Below are 27,365 nucleotides of genomic sequence, written 5' to 3'. Positions count from 1 at the left end.
CGTCCTCGACGGTGGAGAGGATTGCGCCAGAGATGGAGATGGCTGAGCCTCTACCAATCCTGTGCATGGGAGGTTCCATGCCAGACTGTGATACACCCAGTCAGAATGCTGTCCACTATAAGATGTATAAAACTGGTACATCTGCGGTGACGTTTCCAACAGGCAGCCACAGAAGAGAAGAACAAGCTTCAAATTCGTGCATTCAGATTGTTGTTTCTGGTGACAGTGATAACATCACAACCGACACTATGCTGTGAATGTCAAATTTTCTGGTAGCTCAATTTGAGATGACTGATGGGTTAAGTTGATGAACCATAACGTAATCGCACATGCAGAAAGCCTCAGGTTGCAACCAACTGTGAACTGGCTCTGCTGGACTTTTTTTTGTGAAGAGCTATGTGCGGGGTTGAGTTTCAAAAACAATTTGAGATGTTTATATCAGTTAACTAAGTGAGGGGAAAACACCAATCTTAACTTTGTCTGCAGCAAAAGCACACATCACAGTATTTGGGTCAGTTTTGGTCTTCACACCTAATGAAATATCTTTGCCTTGGGAAGCACCACAGAGACCATAAAATACAGGAGCAGAATTAGGCCATTCGGCCCATTGAGTTTGACCTTTGCCTTGAGCATAATGACAAATTAAGCCCATATAGGGTTCAAGATTCCACGCACATCTTTCCTTCCCCACCCACCCCCAACTTTCCCCTTCATCGATTTCTCTCCTGACACTTACCCTTACAAGCGGAACAAGTGCCACACCTGCCTCTACACCTCCTCCCTCATAACCATTCAGGGCCCCAAACAGTCCTTCTGGGTGAGGCGACACTTCACCTGGGAATCTGTTGGAGCATCTACTCTGTCCACTGCTCCCGGTGTGACCTCCTTTATATCAGTGAGACCTGACACAGACCAGGAGACCGCTTCACCAAGCACCTACTCTCTGTCCGCCAGCCAGAAAAAGTGGGATCTCCCAGTGGCCGCCCACTTCAATTCTACTTCCCATTCCCATACGTCAATCCATGGCCTCCTCTACTGCTGCGATGAGGCCACACTCAGGTTGGAGGAGCAACACTATATATTCTGTCTGGGTGGCCTCCAACCTGATGGCATGAACATTTTTTTCTCAAACTTCAGGTAATTGTCCCCACCCTTCTTCTTCACAATTCCCCATCCCTTTATCCCTCTCTCATCTTATCTCCTTACCTACTCCTTCCCCTCCCGTTCTCCCTTGGCCTTCTGTCCTCTCCCATCAGATTGCCCCTTCTCCAGCTCCATCTCTTTCACCAATCAACTTCCCAGCTCATTACTTCACCCTCCCCCTCTCACACCTTTCACCTGCTACCTTGTACTTCTTCCTCTCCTCCCCCCACCTTCTTACTCTGACCTCTAATCTCTTTTTTTCCCAGTCCTGATAAAGGGCCTTGGCCTGAAACGTTGAGAGTTTACACCTTTTCATAGATGCTGCCTGGCCTGCCAAGTTCCTCCAACATGTTGTGTGTGTTACTTTTAGCTGTAAGGTTTCACTGCTAATGTAATGGTTTCTCAGTAGCAGCACTGTTTGGGTTATGACTAGAGATAACGGGGTTTGGAATGTGGGGGCTGCCCAATGACAGAAATGTTGTTCTTTCTTGTGAGTCTGGAAGAGAGATTTTCGTGGTCTTTTGCCGGGGAGAGATGAGGAGAGAAGACGCGAATGGAGAGAGTTGGTAGACTGCTGGATGGAGTGGACTTGGAGCGAGGGTCCAAAGGTCAGCGACCATCAGAGGAGGTCAATGGTGCACAACCGGCTTATCAGTGAGCTCCAACATTGCACAATAGATGGTTTCATAAGAATGGGCCCTTTTTTGTTTTTTTTTGTTTTCTCTTTACTAACTGTATAGTCAAAGTAAGAATTATAAAGCTCAATCGTTTAAACAGCATATTTGTGTACTGTTTGTTATTTCAGGGTACTGAGTTGTAACGGGGAAACATCGCGCGGCATCCACCCTAACGAGATTTTTAAAGTTTGGCCGGGCCGGGGGCTATCACCCTTTATATTAAGCCACTAGCCGAAGTGGGAGTTACACTTTGATTTCCAGCATCTGCAGATTTTCTCCTGTTTGAGAATTCCAAAGACGTGACTGACAAAGAGCAGATGCGCTGAATTATTTTCAGGTTGAAGGGAATTCCTTCTTTGAGAATGAGCCTTCCTGAGTGTTTAGACCATGGGAACATGGTCTCGGGGATGAGACTGCAAATGCTGAAATCCTGATGTAGGGTCTAGTCTCAAAACTCTGACTTAAACTTTTGCCTCCACAGATTCTGCTTGACACACTGAGTTCTTCCACTTTTTTTTAAAAAAAGGAAAAACAATAGTCTCAAGCCCTTCAGTCAAGACCTGAGTCAAGTAGAAAATTAAATAGTTATTACCCCTCAACCAGAGGAGATAACCACTCAACTTTACTTACCCCATCACTGAGCTGTTCTAGCAACCTGTGGGCTCACTTTCAAGGACTCCTCATCTCATCTTCTTGATATTTATTATTATATTTCTTTTTATTCTTTGTCTATTTGTACAGTTTGTTGTCTTTTGCACATTGGCTGTCTGTGCAGTGTTTCATTGATTCTATTACAGTTATTGGAGTTATTGAGTATGCCTGCAGGAAAATGAATCTCAGGGTTGTGTATGGTGACAAATATGTACGATGATAATACATTTATTTTCTATAATAAGGATAAATGAGGATAATACTTTCCTCAGAGAGTCACAAATCTCTGGGATTCTCAGTTCTAGAGTACTGTGGGGGCTTAAGTTGTCACTGTCCTCAAGGCAACAGGTTTTGGCTGACAAAGGAATCAAGAAATATTGCACAGGATGGGACAGTGACCTTCGAAGTTTGGGATTTTGCGGAAGGCAAAGCAAGCTCCTCCCTAAGCTAGTATCTCTCTTTGCAAGATTTGCCAACAATTTCTGAGATCAGCAAAACAAGTTTAATGCAGTAAATCTATAAAGTTCAATCACCTTATCTATACAGTCATGTAGGTCCCACAACAGACAAGCACCATTGTGTTTTGGTTCCAATAATCAGCTCACAAGAAGAGTTAAGTGTCAAATTAATGTTCCAGCTGTTGCCAAATGATCATGTTTGGGTAACAGCCGAAGAGCTTCGTAGCCAGAACACCACAATGATATTTGGTAAGATTAACATAACATTTATCTCTTCATCTGCATGCACATTTAGTGCACTTTTGAAAAGAACAATCAAGATATTTTATCCTGTCACAGAAACAATTCAGTTCACTTGCACAAGTTTTACTGACTGGATGAAAAGTCACAGCAAATACAGTATACAACTGATTACTGTGCAAACCGCACAAATTTTCAGAAATTCAATTGTTCTCAAAGTAACTTATAAGGAGCCTCACCACAATTGTCCATTTTACTGTTGGGTCAAGGAAGCAGCAACTCCATATATCCATCACCCCTAAATTTAAACTCAAAGCAATGTCTTCTATTGGTTTACAGCCTTTTGACCTTCAACTTCCTCAGTGTAGTGGGATTAAAGCGTACAGAGTGTGGTGGACATAGCCAATCCATCAGAGGTAAAAGCCCTCCCCACCATTGAGCATATTTACATGGAGTTGCTCCTACAGCAAAGCAGTGTCCATCATTAAAGAACCACCCAACCCCCGACCATCTAGGCCATACCCTCTTCTCACTGTCACTGGGCAGGACACACAGAAGCCTTAGGCCTCACACCATCAGACGATAGACAATAGGTACAGCAGTAGGCCATTTGGCCCTTCGAGCCAGCACCGCCATTCACTGTGATCACAGCTGATCATCCACAATCAGTATCCAGTTCCCACCTTATCCCCATAACCTTTGATTCCACTATCTTTAAGAGCTCTATCCATCTCTTTCTTGAAAGCATCCAGAGACTTGGCCTCCACAGCCTTCTGGGGCAGAGCATTCCATACATCCACCACTCTCTGGGTGAAAAAGTTTTTCCTCAACTCTGTTCTAAATGGCCTACCCCTTATTCTTAAACTGTGGCCTCTGGTTCTGGGCTCACCCATCAGCAGGAACGTGCTTCCTGCCTCCAGCGTGTCCAATCCCTTAATAATCTTATATGTTTCAATAAGATCCCCTCTCAGCCTTCAGGTTCAGGAACAGTTATTAACTTACAACCACTGGTCTCCTGAACCGGTATGGATAACTTCAAACACCACTACTCTGAACAGACTCCACAACCTACAGAGTCACTTTCCAGTACCCCCTACAACTCATGGTCTCGGTATTACTTGTTATTTGCACAGTTTGTCTTCTTTCGTACGTCGGTTCTTTGCCAGTCTTTGTCGGCTTATAGTTTTTCGTAAATTGTACTGTATTTTTTTTCCCTGTAAATGCCTGCTAGAAAATGTATCTTGAGATACCATATACGTATTTTATCATAACTTGACTTTGAGTGTAAGGAGCTCTGTTGGCTGCACAACTGCTCCATCACAATGAGGAGGTACAGCAAGCCAAGGTGTATCACCAGGACACCAAATGAAAATTTGACACTGAGATAGCAGGAGAGATCTGAATGGATATTCATGCAGAAGGAACAAATACTGGGGGAGCAGCTCCTGCTGTAATCAGACAAAAGCGCAGAATTGGAGCAATAAGTATTTGGCAGAGTTGGGGACGCAGTGGATGGACAGGGACAAACTCACGCAGCAACCTGAATATTTCAGAAGTAACACCTTTGTAGTATTGTTATCATTAAGCAAGAAGAGAAAAGTTGAAAGTTTCAAAAAGGTGCCTGAAATTGAGGGTATGTAAAATGTATAGTTACTGTAATTCAATTTTTTCTCTTATTACCACTGTATATGTGTGCATTGTGCTGCTGCCGCAGAGTTAACAAGTCTCACAACACATGCTGGTGATATTAAACCTGGTTCTGATTCACTATCTGAATATGCTGAAGTGCACGTCTTTGAAGACGACGTGGTTTTCAAGTTTACACTGTAGAGCTGTGCAGGAGACAAAGAACAGGGAGTTGATGTGACTAAATACTTTTTTACATTCTCCTTGCCGTAGTTTGTGTTCACTAGCAACTGCTAAAAACACGTTCACTCTGCATTACTGGAAGAAATAAGCTGTTTTTCTGCCATTGCCTGGCACATCATTACACAATTACATTACAAGTGAAGATGTTGATTAATGTATCTCATTGCCTCTCTGGGAGTTCTGGCAGCATACGAATAAAGAATGATACAGTCAGTCCTGGGCTGATTCAGCTCTTAGCTTGTTCACTAAATGTGCCTTTCCTTTTCAGCATGCTCTTCTCTACCTGGTGCTTTTTTTTTAACAAACTGTAACAACAGTTTGAACAATATGTGTTTAAAAAATGTATTTTTAAAGCTTCAGCAGCAGAACATTAATTTGGTAACCAGGACCCTTTGGGCAGTGTTTAGCTTTGTAGTATTGAATCATTTTCCAAGGTGCAAATCACAGTGGTCCATATGTAAATTCAAGAACTAGAAACGTATTTGCATTTTATTAGATTTCTATGATTAGTCACCCTATTGTAGGCAACGTTGTTACTCGAGAGCAACTTCTTCAGAACTTCCAAACTTGGATTTGGATACTGTCACAGCTGAGGAGCACCTATTCAGACCAATCATATGCTAATCCCATTTTTGGGTGGAAGGGTGGAGATATTGCTCTATCAAAGGAGGCGTAAGGTGCTCCTTTCCTCCGCTAGCCTGCAGGTCACCCTGGGGCAAGATGTAGCGCCTGCTTAGTGACCACTGACACCAGGCAGACAATCTCTGAAGAGTATTGCTAATCTCATCTCAGTGTGGTATGGCAATTGTCCCGTATCAGACCGCAAAGCACTCCAGTGTGTGGTGAAAACTGCCCAGCGGATTATCAGCACCGAATTGCCCACCATTGAGAACATCTACCATAAACGCTGTCTGGGCAGGGTGAAAAGCATTATCAATAATGCATCTCACCCTAACCATGGACTTTTTACTCTCTCCCATCCGACAGGAGCCTCCGCTCCTGCACCAGCAGGCACAGGAAAAGCTTCTCCCCTGAGGCTGTGACCCTGCTGAACCTCTCATCACAGCGCTAAGCAGTATTGCACCCATATTGTACTGTCTCAGTACTTTTATATTAGTGTGCTGTAGCACTTACTTTTTATTCGCAGTTATTTTGTAAATAACACTATTCTTTGCATTTCTGGTTAGATGCTAACTGCATTTCATTGGCTTTGTATCTGTACTCAGCACAACGATAATAAAGTTAAATCTAATCTAAATCTAATCTAATGGCTGGAGTCACCCATCTTGTAAAGACACTGCTCAGAAGGAGGCAATGGCAAAACACTTTTGTAGAAAAAGAATTACCGAGAGCAATCGTGGAAAGATCATGATTGCACCTGTCGTAGCACACGGCACATAATGAATGAGTGAGTCCCATTTTTATGTCACACATTCCCATCAGCCACCTCCCGGATTCTATCACTCAGTCACATTCTGAGCCAATCAGCCTACCAATGTGCGTGCCTTCAGGATGTGGAAGGAAACTGGAGGGCCCGGAGGACACCGTCACGATCACAGGGAGAGCAAGGAGACTTCCCTGCAGATCCCACTAGCCATCACAATCAAACCTGGGTCACCCGAGCTGGCTGAGTGGCACCACAACAACCTCTCACTCGATGTCAGCAAGACCAAAGAGCAGATGACCAATTAGAGGAGGTCCATGATCCAGTCCTCATTGGGGGATTGGAGGTGTGGAGAAGGCCAGCAGCTGTAAATTCCTGCAGATTAACACATCAGAGGATCCATTGTGGGACCAGAACACAAGCATCACCACAAAACAGGCCCTTTGAGGCTTGCCGCCCAGCAACCCCTGACTGAACCCCAGCCTAATCACGGGACAGTTTACAATGACCAGTTAACCACTGTCCATGCAGTCGCGGGAAGAGCGTACATACTCCTTACTGGCAGTGGCAGGTTCTCAATTCTATTTTTACCACAGTCCATGTAGACATTTCCAGCCATCAATGGACTGAGAAAGGAGGTGTTATAACAGCTCCTTCATTTCTCTGACCCAGATCTGAAGAAACAATGGTGCTGCCACAATGTCCACCTGCTTAAAGCCATCTTGCCCCAAGGAGAACATTCCAATGTGTACAGTTCATTACCGCACCAACAATCTATTTATGATTAGTCTGTGAGATGCGGGGGGGGGGGGGAGGGGGCTTTAGGACAATCAATCATCCTTCAAGTTCCTTGCTGTCCAGTCAAGAGTGAATGGGCTGCAGGAATCAAAGAAACAAGTTACTGAAGTGAATGATGATTTGATAACACTGCTATAATACTCTACACTTTGCAAAGTCCCTTTCTGCTGCAAAAGTCTTCAGTTCATATTCGAACAGCAGAATCTGGTTCGTATGCACAGAATTCCCTGACCGGTTGAGATGCTTTGCAGCCAATGTGACAAAAAAATAGAAATAAAAAAAGTAGTGAGGTGATGTTCATGGGTTCAGTGTCCATTCAGAAATCAGATGGCAGAGGGGAAGAAGCTGTTCCTGAATCAGTGAGTGGGTGCCTTCAGGCTCCTGTACCTCCTTCCTGATGGTAGCAATGAGAAGAGGGAATTGTTTGAGGTGATGAGGGTCCTTACTGATGTACGCTGCCTTTTGAGGATCACTCCTCAAAGATCTCCTGGATACTACGGAAGCTCATTCACAACACGCTGGAGGAACTCAGCAGGTCGGGCAGCATCCGTGGAAACGATCAGTCAACGTTTCGGGCCGGAACCCTTTGTCAGGACTAAAGAGGGAAGGGGCAGAGGCTGTATAAAGAAGGTTGGGGGGAGGGTGGGAAGGAGGAGGCTGGTAGGTTCCAGGTGAAAAACCAGTAAGGGGAAAGATAAAGGGGTGGAGGAGGGGAAGCAGGGAGGTGATAGGCAGGAAAGGTGAAGAAGGAATAGGGGAAAACACAATGGGTAGTAGAAGGAGGCAGAACCATGAGGGAGGTAGTAGGCAGCTGGGGGAGGGGGCAGAGTGACTTAGGGATAGAGGAGGGGAGGGGGAGGGAATTACCGGAAATTGGAGAATTCTATGTTCGTACCAAGGGGCTGGAGACTACCTAGACGATATATGAGGTGTTGCTCCTCCAACCTGAGTTTAGCCTCATCATGGCTGTAGAGGAGGCCATGTATGGACATATCTGAAAGGGAGTGGGAAGCAGAGCTGAAGTGGGTGGCTACTGGAAGATCCTGTTTGTTGTGGCGATGGAGCAGAGGTGCTTGACAAAACGGTCCCCCAATCTGCGTCGGGTTTCACCGATGTAGAGGAGGCCGCACCGGGAGCACCGGATGCAATAGGTGACCCCAACAGACTCACAAGTGAAGTGTTGCCTCACCTGGAAGGACTGTTTGGGGCCCTGAATGGTGGCAAGCCTTCTCCTTCCCACCCTCCCTCCCCCACCTTCTTTATAGGGCCTCCGCCCCTTCCCTCTACAGTCCTGACGAAGGGTTCTGGCCCGAAACGTCGACTCACCGTTTCCACGGATGCTGCCCGACCTGCTGAGTTCCTCCAGCGTGTTGTGAGTGTTGCTTTGACCCCAGCATCTGCAGAGTATTTTGTGTTTACTACGGAAGCTAGTGCCCATGATGGAGCTGACTAATTTTACAATTCTCTGCAGCTTCCTTCAATCCTGTGCAGTACCATCTCCCCACCCCACCCCCATAACAGACAATGATGCCACTAGTAAGAATGCTCTCCAAAGGACACCTGTAGAAATTTGCGAGTATTTTTGAAGAAATACCAAAACTCCTCAAACTCTGAATGAAGTATAGCCACTATCTTGCCTTCTTTGTAGCTGCATCGCTGTTTGAGTCCAGGTTATGTCTTCAGAGATACCCATGAACTTGAAGTTGCTCTCTTGAATTCTGCTTTTCAGGCATTCATATACTCAAGATCGACTGATGCTTCTTTACTCATTCCAGTATCATCTTCCATCATCATCCCCATCTGTATCCTGCCAGTCAACCCACCATGATGCTGAGATACATCCTAGGATGCGCTGGAACACAGTGCACGTAACCTGTGATGTTACCTGGTCATTCGGTGCTTTGGGTCTTTCAACATCAGACACTCTTGCCAGGTGACCCAGCCAGGGTGATCAGGATCTGGCTTGTGTCCCAGCAGCGTTGGTCCACGGGTCACACCTCTTGATCCATAGCCATCTGGAGGTTCACTCAGCAGCCTCTGTGGTGGTCTTGATGGCTCTTTTCTTTGCAGCCCCACCATAACGCCAAGGAAAGCAAGTTCTGTGCAGCAGGCAGGCAGCAAAACTCAAATACCTCCTCAGTCCATTCTTCCCAAGGCACTGCCAGTTCGACCACAACCACCTGCTTTGAGGTTTCTGACAGAATGAGAAGACCATGTCAGACCTCATTGATCACAAGCTTTCTCTCTTAAGCACAAGAAAGTCTGCAGATGCTGGAAATCCAAAGCAACACACACACAAAGTACTGAGAAACTCAGCAGGCTCGGGCCCAAAGGGTCTCAACCCAAATCGTCACCTGTCTATTCATTTCCACAGATGCTGCCTGACCTGCTGAGTTCCTCCAGTATTTGGTGCATGTTGCTTTCCCTCTTAAGATCTGTCTTACCTCATTCTGAAGAAAGGTCATTGAGATGAAACGTGAACTGGATCTTTCTCCATGCATGTCACCTAACCCAGTCAAGCATTCCCAGCATTTGAGGACTTCATTCCATTTTCAATGACGAGCACAAAGCCAGATCATTTTTTCCCCTGATTAATCTAAGGCTGGCAATGACCGACCTGGAAACACAAATAGGTTACAGATTTCTTGGTTTCCATGGATCAGATACTCATTAGATGCACTTACATGGCTCCCTGGCTGGCTGGAGCTTTACCTGATGTTTGGGTTGTCTATGCTCCAATGTCAGATGGCTCTTTCTGAAAAGGATAGCAAGTAATAGCTTCCAAGCTTGGTAAAAGTTAAAAAATGGCAGGATGACTTGGGTACTTAAGGATTTGGGTTCTTTATCCATGGAGAGGATTCCTTTGAGCAAGTGGCTGTGGAATTCATTGCCAGTGCATTCTATTCTGCAACAGATTATAATGTACTAGCATGTCATTTTCCTACTTGCAAACTATTACATTTTAGGTTTGAGATTCAATATCTTAAATCTGTTGAGAAGCTGGGAACACATTCTTTAGACCGCATGTACTGAAATTCAAAGGCTTAATGATTCCATTTAGTATCAGAGAATGGGTACAGTATATAACCTGAAATTCTTGCTCTTTGCAGACATCCACGAAACGGAAGAAAAATCCCCAAAGGATGAAGGACAAGAAAGCGTTAGAACCCAAAGTTCCGCGCCCCCCCCCCACGCACAAGCAACAGCAAAGCATCAACCCTTCCCCCACTTGCTCCAGCAGAAAGCATTGGCTCCCCCCCCCACCCACCATGCAAGCTCCCAGAGAGACCATGATCCAGTGTCCATCAAAAACCACAGTTCACCCCAACACTTCCACATCCCACAGATCCCCTCTCACTAAAGAGGGTGAGAGATGTATTGCTCCTTCCACAAGCGCGGGGGGAGGCCAACAGCTTGCTGTTTGGAAGTTGTCGTCTGCAGCGTTGCTCTATTTGCAAAATTAATTGCTCAAAATCATTAATTGACTGCGTGACGGGTCAAGTATTCCAAATCCTTATTGCGGTGTAGCAGCCAATTCTAACAGATCAATTGCCACTGCTGGCAACCCCCATGGATTGTTATCTTTGTATGACGTGCCCTCTAATCACCCCAGGAATGATGTTCAAAAGTTGCAGAAAAGTATTCGATCCTTTATTAGCAATACATACAGCCGTGAAGTGCTGCAATTAAGTGTAACTAAGTGAAGTTAAGCATAAACAAGCAGTCAACAAAAGATATGACATCTGTCTGTCCCCAGCTCTAAACTGCCCGGACCAAAGCATGAATGTAACTCATTCCCTTTGCTTTTGCCATGTCCTTTTGCTCACATGACTAGTTACCACAATACACAGAATACAACGCAGATAGAAAACAGATGAATGGCCGCTACATTGCAGCACAGTTTACAAGGAGAGTCACCAATGTGGGATCAGTGAACTCTGAACAATTAGAACATTAAAAATTTAGGATTCAGAAACGCGAAACTAATTTGTATAATGCATAGTAAACTACTTGCATGTTAAAATGCTGTGTTACATTAGCCTGGAGATGCTGCTCACTTGAAAGATGCTAATCATTACGATGCTGGCATTTGTAGGTTAGGTTTTCATTTGTTTTGTTCTGTCAACATTCGTTATCATTACAAAGTCGTTTACCTGAGAACAGAAAGCTCTACACAAGCTGAGCAGTTCTAGACTCATTTTTCCCTGACAGATCACACTTTCAGCCCAATTCCCAGAAGACTTCAAATGCAGGAATTCAAGGACACTCAGGGTCAGCTGAAAAAGGAAGGAACAATTTGGCAAATGATCTCTTAAAAAAAATTCAAAGTCTGACTGTTTAGTGGAGTGCTATGAACACTAATAATTCAAACTACGATCCTGTTGTTGTTCAGAGTTGGCTGATTACAGTCTAGAACAAAAATACGAGCAACGTAATTGACCCAAGAGCACAAATTAAGGAGAGAGATAAAAATAAAACAAAAACTCATCCACAGTTTCTAATTTTAGACCCCTGCTGACAAATTTACATCTGCAGACATTTAGCAAGTCGGATTTCAGACTCAGTCACAAAACACTGTGACCAAGCTGCCTCCTTCATTCAGATGTTTCTACTTGGCCAGGGCCTTGATTAACAAGGACTCAGTCTCCCTGAAGGTCAAAGGAGAAGAGGGATGCAAGTGGAAGAAAGAAAAAGAGCAACAAATTATATTTGTTCTGGGGATCCTTGTAGCTAAATATTGTATCATTCAGAACTACAGCAATATAATGATCACTGGCAGAGCAATCACTGGGACATTCCCTTTTGGCAATTGGTTCTCCCTTCAGATACACGCGACTTCGATATCTCTTCTCTCAGTACTATGACAAACACACTGTATAAAGATCACTGATGAGGAACACACAGCCAGGGTAATCACCCTTGTAGAACATTGGTTGGGAATGGTAATCATTGTAGGGTGCAATAAGAAATAGGACACGATTCATTATAGGTAATGGATTCCCAACTCTAATATTGGTTTTCTTTTAAAGGAAGCAGGCAAGGCACAAATATTTCCAAATTATTTTTATTTTACCTGTGAGATTCACTACAGATGGCATCTATAACCCCCTTCTGGAATTGAAACGTTAGAAAAAAGATGAATCTTGCATCAATTTGTGGACAATTATATTCCAGGACATGTTCAAGGAGCAATGCCTCATAAAGGTAGTGTCCATCATTAAGGACTCCCATCACCCCATCACCAAGGTCATGCCTTGTTCTTATTGCTATCATCAGGAAGGAAGTATAGAAGCCAGAAGACACACACTCAATGATTCAGGAAGAGCTTCTTCCCCTCTGTCATCTGATATCTAAATGGACATTGACCCCATGAACACTACCTCACTACTTTTCTTATTTCCTTTTTTTTGCACTAATTTAACTATTTCTATAGATCTACCATGGAGAGTATTCCAACTGGATGCATCGCAGTCTGGTATGGTGGGGTGGGGGGGGGGACTACTGTGGAAGATCAAAGTAAGCTGCAGAAAGTTGTAAAATTAGTCTCCTCCATCATGGACACTAGCCTCTGTGGTATCCAAGACATCTTCAAGGAGCAGTGCCTCAAAAAGGCGGCGCTCATCATTAAGGACCACCATACCCTCTTCTCAGTTCCCTCATCAGGAAGGAGGCCAGGAGCCTGAAGGCACACACTCAGCGATTCAGGAACAGCTTAAGACCATAACACGTAGGAGCAGAATTAGGCCATTTGGCCCATCGAGTCTCCTCCGCGATTCAATCATGGCTGATCCTTTTCTCCCCCTCCTCAGCCCCACTCAGCTCGTTCCCCTCTGGCATCCGATTTCTGAATGGACATTGAACCTGGGAACACTACCTCACTACTTTTTTTTTCTTCACTACTATATACACACACACATTCATAGATAGCACTGCACTGCAGCCACATAACTAATTTCACAACACATGGTGGTGATATGAAACCTGATCTGTATCCGTTTCTACTAGGAGATCTGAAGCTCCGGAGTCTCACAACTTGCTTAAAATACTTACTCGATTATAAATAATTCTCCATAATCTTGTTTGGCTTGCTCCAGGGGAATTTGCTTTAAAACACCACGGAGCACATTTCAGTGTTTGTTTACCGTTCTTTAAAGTTCAGATGTGCAATATGTCACAATTAATTCAGGCACTCATGCCAGGGGGAAAATGCTGCCTCACAGAGTGTGTTTGTGACCTGAGGAGGAAAAGAGTGAGCAAATGGGATAATCCCCTGCTATCAGCTCATGACACTGCATTCATCAATCTTTATTGATCTGCCATTGTCAAATTTCTCTCTCAGGATAGCCTGATCATAAGTACAGATAAAGGGTCTCAGCTTGAAACACAGACTGCCTATTTCCCTCTGTTGTGTATTTAATGTGTCAATAATATTTGAGTTGGGTGGGGTGAAGATATGTCACCAGCAAAGGAGGTGTAAGACGCTCCTTCCTTCAGCTAGCATGCAGGTCACCCTTGGGCAAGGTGGGGCACCTGCTTAGGCCCTGATCTGGGTCACGTGAAGCCACACGAGCAGCCGGTGCAGATCACAGGTCCTGGTTATGCAACCACTAATGTCAGGCAGACAATCTCTGAAGAGCATTGATGATGGCTGGGGTCACCCGTCTTGTAAAGATATTGCCCGGAAGAAGGCAATGGCAAACCCTAGAAAAATTTGCCAAGAACCATCATGGCCATAGACCAGGAGTTCCCAACCTGGGGTTCGCCGACTTTTTGCTTAATGGTATTGGTCCGTGGCATAAATGAGGTTGGGAACCCCTGTCATAGACCATGAGCACCCACTTCACATGACATGGCTCCTAACCATGATGAATATTTGAGTAATATTGTAAAGGTATTGCTCAAGTACTCTTTGCTGTTTAAATAATTCATTATGGTTACATGTACAGAGTACATGAATAGCAGACATCAGCACCCCAGCGCATCACTTATCCTTGTCTTGCTAAAAGTAAAAATGAAGTTGACACGTATTATGGACTCCCCGTGTTTTCCTTTCAATTCGTTTTCTTTTGTTTTAGACAAACAAATCAGAAGCTGCCTGACCTGACGAGTTCCTCCAGCATTTTGCACGTCTTGCTCAAGATTTCCAGCACCTGCAGAGTCCCTTCTGCCTCCGGTCATAACGATCTCGCACGAGAAAACGGCGCCACTTGGAAAGGATGGGGATTCAGAAGCTTTCAAAAACTGGACTAATAATATTTTCAAAAGAAATAGGAACACTCAAAAACCCTTCACTTTTTTGCTAAATGCAATTATCTCAGAAAATATAGATTCCCTAATCCTCTTTGTGTAATGAAATTCAAAATTAGCTGCAAGGATCCCCCAGATATTTAGAAAGCACTGCTGTGGTATAGTTCTCCTACCTCATCTCCTATTCTGACCTTCAGCAAGGCACAGAAATAGTTAAAGCAAGGCATCACCCAAGTACCAATATTTCAATTAGGGCAAAGGCCAGAATATATGGAAGGGTCACAACTGAACTCAAACATGTGCTCTGCACATGAAAATTTATCAGTCGGGATCTATTTTTGTATTTTAGGAACAGCAGATGAATGTGCGTATTTTTTAAAATCACTCGGTAGTTTGTTCACAACCACTCAATTCTACTCAAATGAACGGACTTACTGTACCAGATCCAAAGTGACACAGTTCAGAGAGGATATTCACCATAGAGTCACAGATTCATAGAAAAGTACAGCACAGAAACAGGCCCTTCGGCCCATCTAGTCTGTGCTGAACCATTTCAAACTGCCTTCTCCCATCGACCTGCACCAAGTCCGTAGCCCTCTGTGCACTTATCCGAACTTCTCCTCAACATCAAAGTCAAGCTTGCATGCACCACTCGCACCGCCAGCTCATTCCATATCCTCACGACCCTCTGAGTGAAGAAATTTCCCCTCACGTTCCACTTAAGCTAGCTCACGTGCTGAGGAATTGTCATGATTCACTCTCCATGGCTGATCATCAGTGCACATGGGGGGGGTGGGGGGTAGCAGAGAGCACTTATAAAAATCTGACTTCTGCTGAGCGTCATCCCATTCAAATACTATTCCATCTACAATATTTCCCCTGCTATCCTACATTTCTTCACAACTGTGCAATACGGCGGGGGGGGGGGGGTAATAAAAACTTTAGAACCAGAAAACAGAAGTTTCAATTACTAATAAAGTTACAAAATCACCACAAAATGTTTAATATAAACAGATGCCAATTTTGATCAGTGTAGTGAACCTCAAAATAATTGCAAGCTCTAATAATATGGTAAAATTATCATTCCACGCAGGCATGATTCTTAATCATCATCATCTTTATTTAATTTAATTTTCTTTTTAAATATATGCTTCTTTTGTAATTTATAGCTTTTATTACTATGTATTGCAATACGTAACAAATGCAAGACATATGCCAGTGATATTAAATCCTACTCTATCATTCTGGTTTATTTATTTATTTATTATTATTCCTTTTTTTGTATTTGCACAGTTTGTTACCTTCTGGACACTGGTTGAACACACAAATTGGTGCAGTCTTTCATTGATTCTATTATGGTTATTATTATATTTATGGACTTATTGAGCATGCACACAAGAAAATTAATCTCAGGGTTGTATATGGTGATATATCTGCACTTTGATAATAAATTTACTTTGAACTTTGAGGTACCAAGGAATGGGACGACTTTTAGAACATGGCTTCTCCCTTTTCCAAATGGCATGAGGAATGTGGTGGGACTGGGACGGTGGGCATTGCTCCCTCCAAGCTGCGCGGGAGCGTGGCCACAGCTGGAATTTTCTTTTATTTAATGTTTTATTGAAGCGCTGTGCAATTTTTCAGGCCGTGTAACAATTTCTTGTTCAGAGCAATGGCTGGCCTGTGTAGCTGTTAAAAAAAAAATGGTTAGAGGGAACACTGGAGGTGGGAAAGGAGGGCACGGGAAGCAGTAGGACCTCGCAGCATGTTCCCAACCCCCAGATAAATTTGCTGTCGGGGCCATTATCCCACCCACCAAATGGGGAGGAGTGTCAGAGTGAAAAAAAACTTCAGCTGCTGTAAGATGGAAAAGATTTTTTTTAAAAATCAGAAAGTGCTGGAGAAAAAGTTAACATTTCATGATGATATCCTTTCATCAGACCCTTGACCTGAAACATTAAACTGTTTCCTCTCTCCACTGTTGTGATGGGAAGTATCCACTCTGGTATTAATACATACGTCAACTGTGACCTGGGCCCATCTTCTATTCCACTGCAGGCAAGGAAACCCTTCGCCACTGTACTGTATATAGTGCGGAGAAGGCCCTTCCTGTCCTTTGAGCCACGCTGCTAATTACAGGACAATTTTTAATGACCAGTTAGCCTACCAACTGGTATGCCTTTTGACTGAAGGAGGAAACAGGAGCACCCGGAGGAAAACCACACGGGAAGAATGTACAAACTCCTTCCCGGCGGCGACGGGAATTGAACCCGCGATGCCTGAACCGTAAACCATTGTGCTAACCACTACGCTACGATGCCACCCCCTTTATTACTCTTGATGCTCACTCCATTATTTATCGTGCAGTTAAAAGCAAATCGAGCGGGGTAAACATTTGAGATGATTTAACTGAGGAAAGCAGACTTCAGCAAAATGAAAGTAAATCTTGCCCACAAGAAATAGAAAGAAGAAAAAAACACAAATGGAAACTGAGTGCAGCGTTAGCAACTGGGAACTTTGAGCTGCTGGAGGAAGGGGACCCAGTCAATCATGCTCCAATTTATAAAAAAAGATTAATCTCAAGGCTCATTTCCCGTAAATGGAAAGATAGATTAGGTTGCCAAAAGGAAAGTAATATTTAGTGCATGTAGGGCAGTTTATTTTAAAAATAACGAATGCTTAACAGGTCCACATAAAGACTAGGCTGAAAGACTTTAAAAAAAAACTCACAGGAAAATAAGAGGAAAACTAAAGGGTTAGTAAGCTTTTTTTAAAAGTGGTTCAGGAGTACAATTGCAGAAGAGGCAGGGCAGATGAAGACTGAGGACAGATTAAACAATGAAGAGTTTATATATGAGAGAGTATTAAATGTGCTCCCTGCCTTTTCCAGAGATGGTGCATACTGTGGAATCATTGAAGGAGTGATGGTTTTAAAATGACTTTATGAAGCGTAGGTTTGGCAAATCACTATCTTAATGCTTTCTAACGACACTATTTTTCAAACTGGGGGTGGCATTGCAGCAGAGTGGTTAGCACGATGCTTTACAGTACCAGTGACCCAGGTTCAAGTCCCACAGCTGCCTGTAAGGTGTTTGTACTTTCTCCCCGTGACCGTGTGGGTTTCCTCCGGGTGCTCCGGTTTCCTCCCACAGTCCAAAAACGTACTGGTTGGTAGGTTAATTGGTCATTGTAAACTGTCCCATGATTAGGCTAGGGTTAAATCAGGCAATCGATGGGTGACATGACTTAAAAGGGCTGGAAAGGCCCATTCCACACTGTACCTCAATAAATAAAGTGTAAAAGTTAAATTGTATGGACAGGCTAAACAGGAAAAAAATCACTTTCCAAACCAGGAAATCAGAGGCAAGTTAGATTAGTTTCTGTTGTCGGGGAAATTCTTGTAATTCACAACCTTAGATAAAAGAACCAAACTCTTAATAGTAAGCTGTCAAAGGAGATAATCATGCTAATTTGACAGATACTGTCAGATAGGTTAATTGGATAGGAAAGTGCAAATAACTGGAATGGACTCTTGATGCAGTGCCTTCCTTCCTCCTGCCGTGGATGCCGCTCGATCTACTGGAGTTCCTCTCAAGCAGTTATTTTGCTCCAGATTCTAGTGTTTGCCATCCCATCTCCCCCAATTTCAGGTAATCCTTATGTCCTGTGATCCCTTCTGAATGAACTCTGGTCCACCATTTTCCCCTCGCCTCCCCCACCAGCCATTTTCATCTCTCTGACGCCCTTCCTGGTCCCATCCACTTTACTCATCAGACCCCTTCTCCCACCTGTTCCTTTACTCCCCTAGTAGTTCCCATTATCACCTCTCTCATTTATCATTGCTGGCTTTTGCGTCCCCACTTATCGCTATCCAGCAGCTGTCTCTACTTTCATCCATCCCTCTCCCCAGCTGATTTTTTTTCCTTCTCATCTGCTTCACCCACCTGCATCTTGCCTCCCAGCTCCACCCTTCCCCCTTCATCACCCTTCTTCCCTCCTCGATCCACCCATTACCTTTTGGCCAATCTCATCGGCCCCCCTGTTAGAGTGAATTTTTTTGGGTAGATGATTTGTTTACACTTAAATGACTTTGGCCACCAGACTCCTATTTGACAAAGTACTGCAGATTGAGTCCACAACAATGCGCTTCCTAAAAAGGTGTGAACACCAGATGCTTCTGGCGCTGTAGTTTGACCTGAAGCTGTAGTTTCGAAGACAGTATTATCTATACATTATAAATATTAATTGTCTTCTATGTTAGCACGGGAAATGCCAAATAAATTTATCGTGGACTTAACTTGCATTTAACTAAAGGCCGTGGATACCAACCCAGACATGTCGGCGTCGGAAGGAAAGGATGAAGTTAGGTAGTTTGATATCTTGAATGTAGCTTCAACAGGAAGCATTGTCTGTAACTTTTTAAGTAGCGATTACCTTTGAGTTTAGCATGTAAATATTGAGCCCACATTGGGCTCACAGAGCTTTCTACCGAAAGCGTCTCCGTCTGTACAATGCCTGCTGTACCTTGTTGTGTCGAATAAACAAACTGCTTTGTATCTACCAGTGACTCTGACTCTCCCGTGATTTCGACCACGCTACAACACCCCACCCCCCACCTCTTCTTTAGACTTGCTATACTCCATCTCCATCCCCAGGCCTGCTGCAGTGTCTCACCCCAAAAGCTCAGTTCCTCTCAGCCCAAAGATGCTGGTCAAGTTTTCTCCTCTCTCTCTCTCTCTCCCTCCCCCAACCCACCAACTCCATATTCTAGTCTTGTGCTTTCATAAGGTAGGCTACCTTGACCATCTCAATGGAATGCTCTAAAGCAGGGGTGCCCATGCTTTTTTATGCCATCGACCCCCACCCTTAACCAAGGGGTCTGTGGGCACCAAGTTGAGAACCCCTTCTCTAAGTAAATGTCGAAGCCAAGCATGAGAACGAGGAGAAGATTTGAACAAGTTATACAAAATTATGAGAGGCACTGTAAAGATCGGGTGCAGGGTGGAGACACATCTCTCTCAAAGGAGGTGCAAAGGTGCTCCTTTCCTCCACATTGCCTGCAGGTCACCCTTGGGAAAGGTGTAGCACCTGCATAGCCTCCCCCGATCAGGGTCACGTGAAGCCATGGTGGATGGTCATATGAGCAGCCAGTGCCTATCACAACTTCTGGTTATGCGATCACTGACACCAAGGAGTCAATCCCTGAAGAGTATTGTTAATGGCTGGGGTCACCCATCTTGTAAGACGCTGCCCAGAAGAAGGCAGTGGTGAACCACTTCTGTTGAAAAATTTGCCAAGAACAATTCCTGGTCAATGAGACCAACGATCGTCCACATTTTATGACGCAGCACATAATGATGATGACTGCATAGGTGGGGTTCATGCAAGCAGGCTTTTTCCACTGAGGTTGGGTGAGGTCGTAGGTTAAGGGTGAAAAGTGAAATATTTAAAGGGTACCTGATGGGGAAATTCTTCACTCAGAGTGTGGTGTGAGTGAGGAACAAGCTGCCAGTGGAAGTGGTGGACATGGGTTTGTTTGCAATATTCAGAGAAGTACATGGGATGGGAGAGGTATGGAGGGTTATGACCCAAATGGGAATAGGCAGAATAACAAATCAAGGTGGACCAAAGGACCTGTTTCTGTGTCTGGGTTGTTTATGGAGGTTTTCCATTAGTGTTTGGAGACCTGGCAGATAGAAATACGTAATAAAGACTGTGTTGGAAAGAATAAAGGAGAACATACAAGACAGATAGAAAGACAATTAGTCAAGAATCAGCAAACAGAATAAAACAAGGAGAAGTATTGAGGCAAATTATTTCATCGAAGCACATTTTCAGCCAATTTGCTTCAATATTAAATGACCTAGATTCAGGAGGTGAGTAGAAAAATATTTAAAATGTGGAGATAGATTACAGGCAGTGTAAATTCTGAATAGTGATTCTGAAAGAGAGGAGGATACAGGTGATTTGCTAAAATGAGCAGATGGATGACATATACAATCCAGTACAAGTCTTAGGCGGGGTTTCCCAACCTGGGGACAATGGAACTCTGGCTTAAGGGTATTGTCCATGGCATAAAAAACGGTTGGGAACCCCTGGTCTGAAGCAAAGCATTATAATTGAAGTACAGTTATTATCGAAGTATGTATACTATATACAAACTTGAGTTTTTTTCCTTACAGGCAGCCACTAAAGAAACTCAATAGAACCCATTTTAAAAAACGACTGTCAAACACTTAATGTGCAGAGAGAAAAAAAATGTGCAAACAATAAAGGCAAGCTAACGACTGGAGGTCATGAAACAAGTCCACAGCCACGAAGCCAGTCATCACTGAATGACATAACAAGGAGGAAAGCACAGCTTAAAGTTATACCATTCTAAATAAGCATAGTGAGCCTGTAGATGCAAAAATCAATAAGTGGTGACACACTATAGAGAAAGCCATTAACAAGCAAAATGGATCCTTGATTTCACACCTAAAGCCAAGGAGAGGAGAAGGAGAAGCTACTGAACTTGTACAGGATGACTGTTTTAACACATACAGCTTCAGATACAATGATAGAAAGAGAATTAAGAGAAATAGAAAGTAGAAACGTTCCTGGGTTTTAGCAAAGATTCAGGGGTTGTAGCTGGGGACAGTGTGTCAGGGCTTTTGTAGGAAGAGCCGTGGCAGGGTAAATCATGATAGTTTATTTCTGTCCTTGCAAAAGCAAGTGGACATAAAGTTATGGTAATCACAAAAGAATGAAAAGAGATTAGAAGCATGCTCACAAAGAACGTGCTTAAGCTATGGAACTCTTGCATGAATTTGCCATTGAACTAGTGTTCTTTATAAATTTATTTTTTGAAATGGATTTGATGGTCATATAACAAACGAATATTTGAACGTCATAATATGTAGCAAGGTGTTATGTAGGATTGGACCAGAAATCTCTTGTGGGATGAAAATTAGTAATACAATGTAGCACTGATTCTAATCATTTCTGTATCAGTACTGTATGACCACTGCATTGTATGGGTGTGGAATTGATCAGCGTACATCGCCAATGAATAGTTGGAGTACACTGCAACTATAGTTCTGTGCTTATGGTATAATCCTAGATTCTTTAGTCACTGCTGCAGGGATTTAGAAACCCATTCAAAATGAAGAACGAGCATGACCAAAATTCATTGTGAACTAAAATAAATCAGTACTTAACAATTAACAAGAGGATAAAACTGTGCAACAGCAAGCCCCAAACCTATTCCTGATAATCTTAACAGTGTGAGTAATGCAGGCGAGAAAAGTAAGCGGAATCAAGATTCAACACAAAGGCTTTCTCAATATCCAGTAGTTTAAGTCAACCCAAGTCTGGGTTGTACAAACGATGAATCATTCTTATTTGGAAATTTCATCACAGTGAACGTTCTGCACCCCAGTTCAGCATTTTGATGCCTCCGACTATTCTGTAAAAATCAGATGTTCTTTATTCTGTCTCAAGGAGGACAAAAGCGATGCTGTGTAATATCCAGCACACCCGCAGCCTGGGATGAATCACTGCATTTTTCCCCTCTCAGAATAGTGAGCTTACAAGCCTTTTAATTCTATTTCATAGTTGGCTGTCCTCGATTCCTAGGAGCCAATAAATCTATTTAAATTTTGACTTGAACTGAAGCAAGTTCTTTTGTCTGAAGATTTGATGCTCACTACAGCTGGCACTGCAGAGGAGAGATCTGCTTCAGAGCTTAGAGTATAATGCACTATTCACTCATTCTACTGACATAGCTTCCAGGCATTGCACAAGTTCAAGTTTTATTGAGAATTAGTACCTCAAGGACAGTACTGGCTAATGTGAAACTAGATCGCAATGAGTCAAAATGCCTAGGAGTGAAAGGGTCAAGGTTAAAGAAAAAATGCTCAGTACAGATGATAAATGGAAAACCTAATTGAACTGAACTGAATATTCCTAGACCGTTTCAATGACTGTAGCCTAATGCCTAATATTATTTGGTTTTCACTCGTTTTTTTGCCGTTTGCACGATTTGTTCTTATTTTTGAGCATTGCAGGTTTGATGTTTTTCTCTGAACAGTTTCCATGACGTTTCTTTAATACGAATCTCAGGGTTATATACTGTATACACACTTTGATAATAAATGTACTCTGAACTCTTGGAACGTGCCTGTTTCCTCTACTTCTGTCTCAGATTCAAAATCGAGAATGCCAAAAGTGAACAAGAAATTTCATGGGGGTTACTTTAGACGAACCATGAACCCCTATCATTACAGGGGCCACGGACCCCAGGTTGGATACCCCTGCTTTAGACTGATTTTCAACAGAGGTAAAATATTGTATTTCCTTTGAAGTTGATACATGCCATATACCTGTTCAGTTTATTGCAGATGATCTTAATTGATCAGTGAGTGGTGCATTTTGCATCTAAAGTTCTCAAAACTGGTTAATACATTTAAACTACATTTCAGTTGCACAACTTCCAATCGCAGGTGAAAGCATCCTACGTCGGTTCCCACAGGCAGTCCAGAAAAAAAATCAGGCTAGGAGGGTTAGGAAAGATATTTGCTGACAAGTTTAGTTAAATAAAATGTCATAACATGTTTTCACAGTTATAAAGATCAGCTTTAATTGTCACTTTACATCAAAACGTACAGTGAAATGCGTCAATGGCCACAGTCCAAAGATGTGCCAGGGGCAGCCTGCAAGTGTCACCTTGTGCCCGGTGCCAATTTGGTGGTAGAGGCAAGCACATCAGCGGCTTTTAGGAGGCGTTTGGATGTGAGGAAGATGGAGGAATATGGACATTGTTTAGCTGGGGGGGGGGGATTCGAGTTTGGGTGTTTTTGATTTGATTTTTAGCTGGCTTGGCATAACATTGTGGGCTGAAGGACCCGTTCTCTACTATGTTCCGTAGCATGCCCTGCTGTTTACTAACCCTAACCCACACGTCTTTGGAACGTTGGGGTACCGGGAGAAAACTCACGTGATCACAGGGAGAATGTACAAACACCTTACAGACAGCAGTGGGGAATGAGCCCTGATCACTGGCACTGTAAAGCAGCCCGCAGTTCTTGTTGGGACACCTTGAATTAGTAAAGGAGAGGAGTTTTCAGGCGTGTGGCAAATGAGCAAAAGCAAGGGACGCATTTGATTGGAGTATCAAATGAGCTAGTACAGACACAATGGGATAAATAGCCTCTTTATTCTTAGGTTTTTCAAAGTGAAAGACTAAATTTAATCATCACCATACAGAATCCTCCCACTGCAGGTATCAGGTCAGGGGTTCGCGATACCAGCTGATCAGCCATCCTCAGTTCCAGCCCATTAGCCAGCAGGTACCGGCAATCCACTGAACCATATTGTGATGCATCATCATAATGGACTGGAAGTAATTAAACTGCATCCGTGCATTAAGCTTTTTTTGTGATTGACGCGGGCTGTTTATAAAATTATTTTGTGGAATCAGGAGCATACAGCACAGAAACAAGCCTCTCAACCTTTTTTATGCCTTGGACCGCTAACTGAGGGCTCTGTGAACCCCAGGTTGGGTACCCTTGGATTCTAACTCTTCCATGTCAACTATGGTGCCAAACTCTTATTTACCTGCAGCACTATCATAACTTCTTAAAAATGACTTACTCCTTTTTACACAGTGAAAAATATAACTTTCCTTCACTGCAGAGCCAGGGGTGGTGATAGAGGCAGATACACAACGGGCATTTAAGAAACCCTTACATAGAAAAGCAGACGGCCACGTAGGAGGGAAGGGTTGACTGTTCTTAGAGTAGCTGAAAGGTCAGTATAACAATGAGGTCAAAGAACCTGGTGTCCTATGTTACACCTTCCAACAGCAAAAGTAAATCTTGGAATTGTATTAGATTAGATTATGAGAACACCCAGTCCTCTTTTATTGTCACTTAGAAATGCATACATGCATTAAGAAATGATACAATGTTCCTCCAGAATGCTATCACAGAAAAACAGGACAAACCAAAGACTAACACTGACAGAACCATATAATTATAACATATAGTTACAGCAGTGCAAAGCAATACCATAATTTGATAAAGAACAGACCATGGGCACGGTAGAAAAAAGTCTCAAGTCTCGATCGATTCCCGAGTCCCCGATAGCAGGCGGCAAAGGGAGAAACTCCCTGCCTGAAGCACCTTCAATTACTCCAAAAGTAAAAATACTGAAAGGCTTTTATTCGCTGTACAATACGACCTCCACAGTGAGTGTCTGCCCCCGGACTGAGGGGGAGGGGCAAGACGAACACCTTTATACAGGACTCTGTGGGAGGAGCCACAGGGGCAGTCAGCAGAGGGGTGTGTCCAGACAGTTAACTGAGTTACAACATATATACATGGTTTACCACATTCACCCCTCCTTTTTTTAAAAAGAGTTCCGCGGGGTGAAGTGACTGACAATATTTACAAGGAGTATATTTACAGGTTAAGTCTATCAGGCGGTCGAGTCCGTCGCTGTGATCTACGTAGCACTGGCGGTGATTGCACCGGCGATGGTGGTTGTGCTGGCTCCGGCCTGACTTCAGGTGCCAGCACGTTAGGCGTCGGTAATCCCTCGTGCATGTGCGTCGCGCCCGGTATGGGAGTGTCGTGTGGTGTCTGTATAGGGTTTGGGGTGCACGGTGTCTCGTAGGTACATACATTGGTGGGTACGGGGTCAATAGTCACCACGGAGTGTTCAGGGTAGGGGCCCGGAGCTCCTGCGGGCGCCAGGTCCCGGATGGAGACCGTGTCTTCCCGCCCATCAGGTAAAACCACGTAGGCATACTGGGGGTTCGCCTGAAGTAAGTGAACCCTCTCGACTATCGGGGAGTATTTATTGCTCCTCGCATGTTTCCGGAGCAGCACTGGCCCCCGGGGACGTCAGCCAAGATGGTAGGGTGGTTCCAGTGGTCGATTTTCTGGGAAAAGAAAAGAGCCGCTCATGAGGGGTGGCATTGGTGGCCGTGCATAACAGGGAGCGGATGGAGTGGAGTGCCTCGGGAAGGACCTCCTGCCAGCGGGAGACCGGCAGTCCCTTTGACCTGAGAGCTAAGAGTGTGGCTTTCCACACTGTGCCATTCTCCTTCTCTACCTGTCCATTCCCCCGGGGATTATAGCTCGTGGTCCTACTAGTTGCAATTCCCCTAGCCAGTAGATATCGGCGCAGCTCGTCACTCATAAACGAGGACCCTCTGTCACTGTGGATATAGCATGGGTATCCGAACAGAGTGAAGAGCTTGCGCAGGGCTTTTATAACTGACGTGGTAGTGGTGTCGGGGCAGGGGATGGCGAAGGGGAACCGCGAGTACTCGTCAATTACGTTAAGAAAGTACACATTGCGGTCGGTGGAGGGAAGGTGGCCCTTAAAGTCAACACTCAGTCGCTCAAAGGGGCGGGTGGCCTTGATGAGTGGTGCCTTTTCGGGTCGGTAGAAGTGCGATTTGCACTCTGCGCAGACTTGGCAGTCCCTGGTCATCATCCTGATCTCCTCAAGGGAGTAAGGCAGGTTCCGGGTTTTCACGAAGTGGAAAAGCCAGGTGACTCCCGGGTGGCAAAGGTCTACATGCAGGGCGTATAGCCGGTCGATCTGCATGCTGGCGCATGTTCCCCAGGATAGGGCATCGGAGGGCTCGTTGAGCTTCCCAGGCCTGTACATGATGTCATAGTTGTAGGTGGAGAGTTCGATTCTCCACCTCAGAATTTTATCATTTTTGATTTTGCTCCGCTGCTGATTATTAAACATGAATGCGACTGAGCGCTGGTCAGTTAGCAGGGTGAACCTTTTGCCGGCAAGATAGTGCCTCCAGTGCCTTATAGCTTCCACTATGGCCTGGGCCTCTTTCTCTACTGCAGAGTGCCGAATTTCAGGGCCTTGAAGGGTACGGGAGAAGAACGCCACTGGTCTTCCCACCTGGTTGAGGGTAGCAGCCAGCGCAAAGTCGGAGGCGTCACTCTCTACTTGGAAGGGAATGGCCTCATCCACCGCACGCATTGCTGCTTTGGCAATGTCCCCTTTTATGCGGTTGAAGGCCGCGTGGGCCTCGGCAGAGAGGGGGAATGTGGTGGACTTGACCAGGGAGCAGGCCTTGCCTGCATAGTTAGAGACCCATTGGGCGTAATATGAAAAGAAGCCCAGGCACCTTTTGAGGGCTCTGAGGGTGTTGGGAAGAGGGAGTTCCAACATACGGTCGGGGTCAGGGCCAATGACTCCATTCTCCACGACACACCCAAGGATAGCAAGTCGGGTGGTCCCAAATACACACTTGTCCTTGTTATAGGTGAGGTTGAAAGATTTGGCCGCTTGGAGAAATTTTTGGAGGTTGTTGTCGTGATCCCGCTGGTCGTGACCGCAGATGGTGATGTTATCCAGATATGGGAACGTGGCCTTCAGTTGGCACTGGTCCACCATCCGGTCCATTGCCCTCTGGAAGACAGATACACCATTCGTGACACCAAAGGGGACGCGCAGGCATTGATAAAGCCTGCCGTCCGCCTCGAAGGCAGTGTAAGGGCGGTCCTCCCGGCGGATGGGGAGCTGATGGTAAGCGGATTTTAGGTCTATGGTCGAGTACACCTTGTACTGTGCTATCTGATTGACCATATCCGCGATGCGGGGTAGAGGGTACGCGTCGAGCTGCATGAACCTATTGATGGTCTGGCTATAGTCCATGACCATCCTATTCTTCTCCCCGTTCCGAACAACCACCACCTGCGCCCTCCAAGGACTTGTGCTTGCCTCAATGACCCCCTCCCTGAGCAGCTGCTGCACCTCCGACTTAATGAAAGCTCTGTCCCCCGCGCTGTACCTCCTGCTTTTAGTTGCCACAGGTTTACAGTCGGGGGTCAGGTTGGCGAACAGTGGTGGGGGAGGGATCCTGAGGGTGGAGAGGCC

General features: G+C 44.5%; 1 protein-coding gene across 3 annotated transcripts in view; it reads right to left on the bottom strand.

Annotated features, from left to right (window-relative positions):
• The window catches only part of gas2l1 (growth arrest-specific 2 like 1), a 110,200-nt gene that overhangs the window by 61,521 nt on the left and 21,314 nt on the right, over positions 1-27,365 (bottom strand). Inside the window, exon 1 of one of the 3 annotated variants that reach the window (XM_072247690.1) lies at positions 9,665-9,815. The exons of the other annotated variants lie outside the window; for them this stretch is intronic. Coding sequence (XP_072103791.1) covers positions 9,665-9,721 — 57 coding nt within the window. The 5' untranslated portion in view covers positions 9,722-9,815. Of the gene's footprint in view, positions 1-9,664; positions 9,816-27,365 lie in introns of those variants that run through there. 3 annotated transcript variants of the gene reach the window in all.

This window comes from Mobula birostris, chromosome 31 (assembly GCF_030028105.1).
Source record: "Mobula birostris isolate sMobBir1 chromosome 31, sMobBir1.hap1, whole genome shotgun sequence".
NCBI classification, from domain to species: Eukaryota; Metazoa; Chordata; class Chondrichthyes; order Myliobatiformes; family Myliobatidae; genus Mobula; species Mobula birostris.
This window is presented reverse-complemented; position numbering and strand designations above follow the sequence as displayed.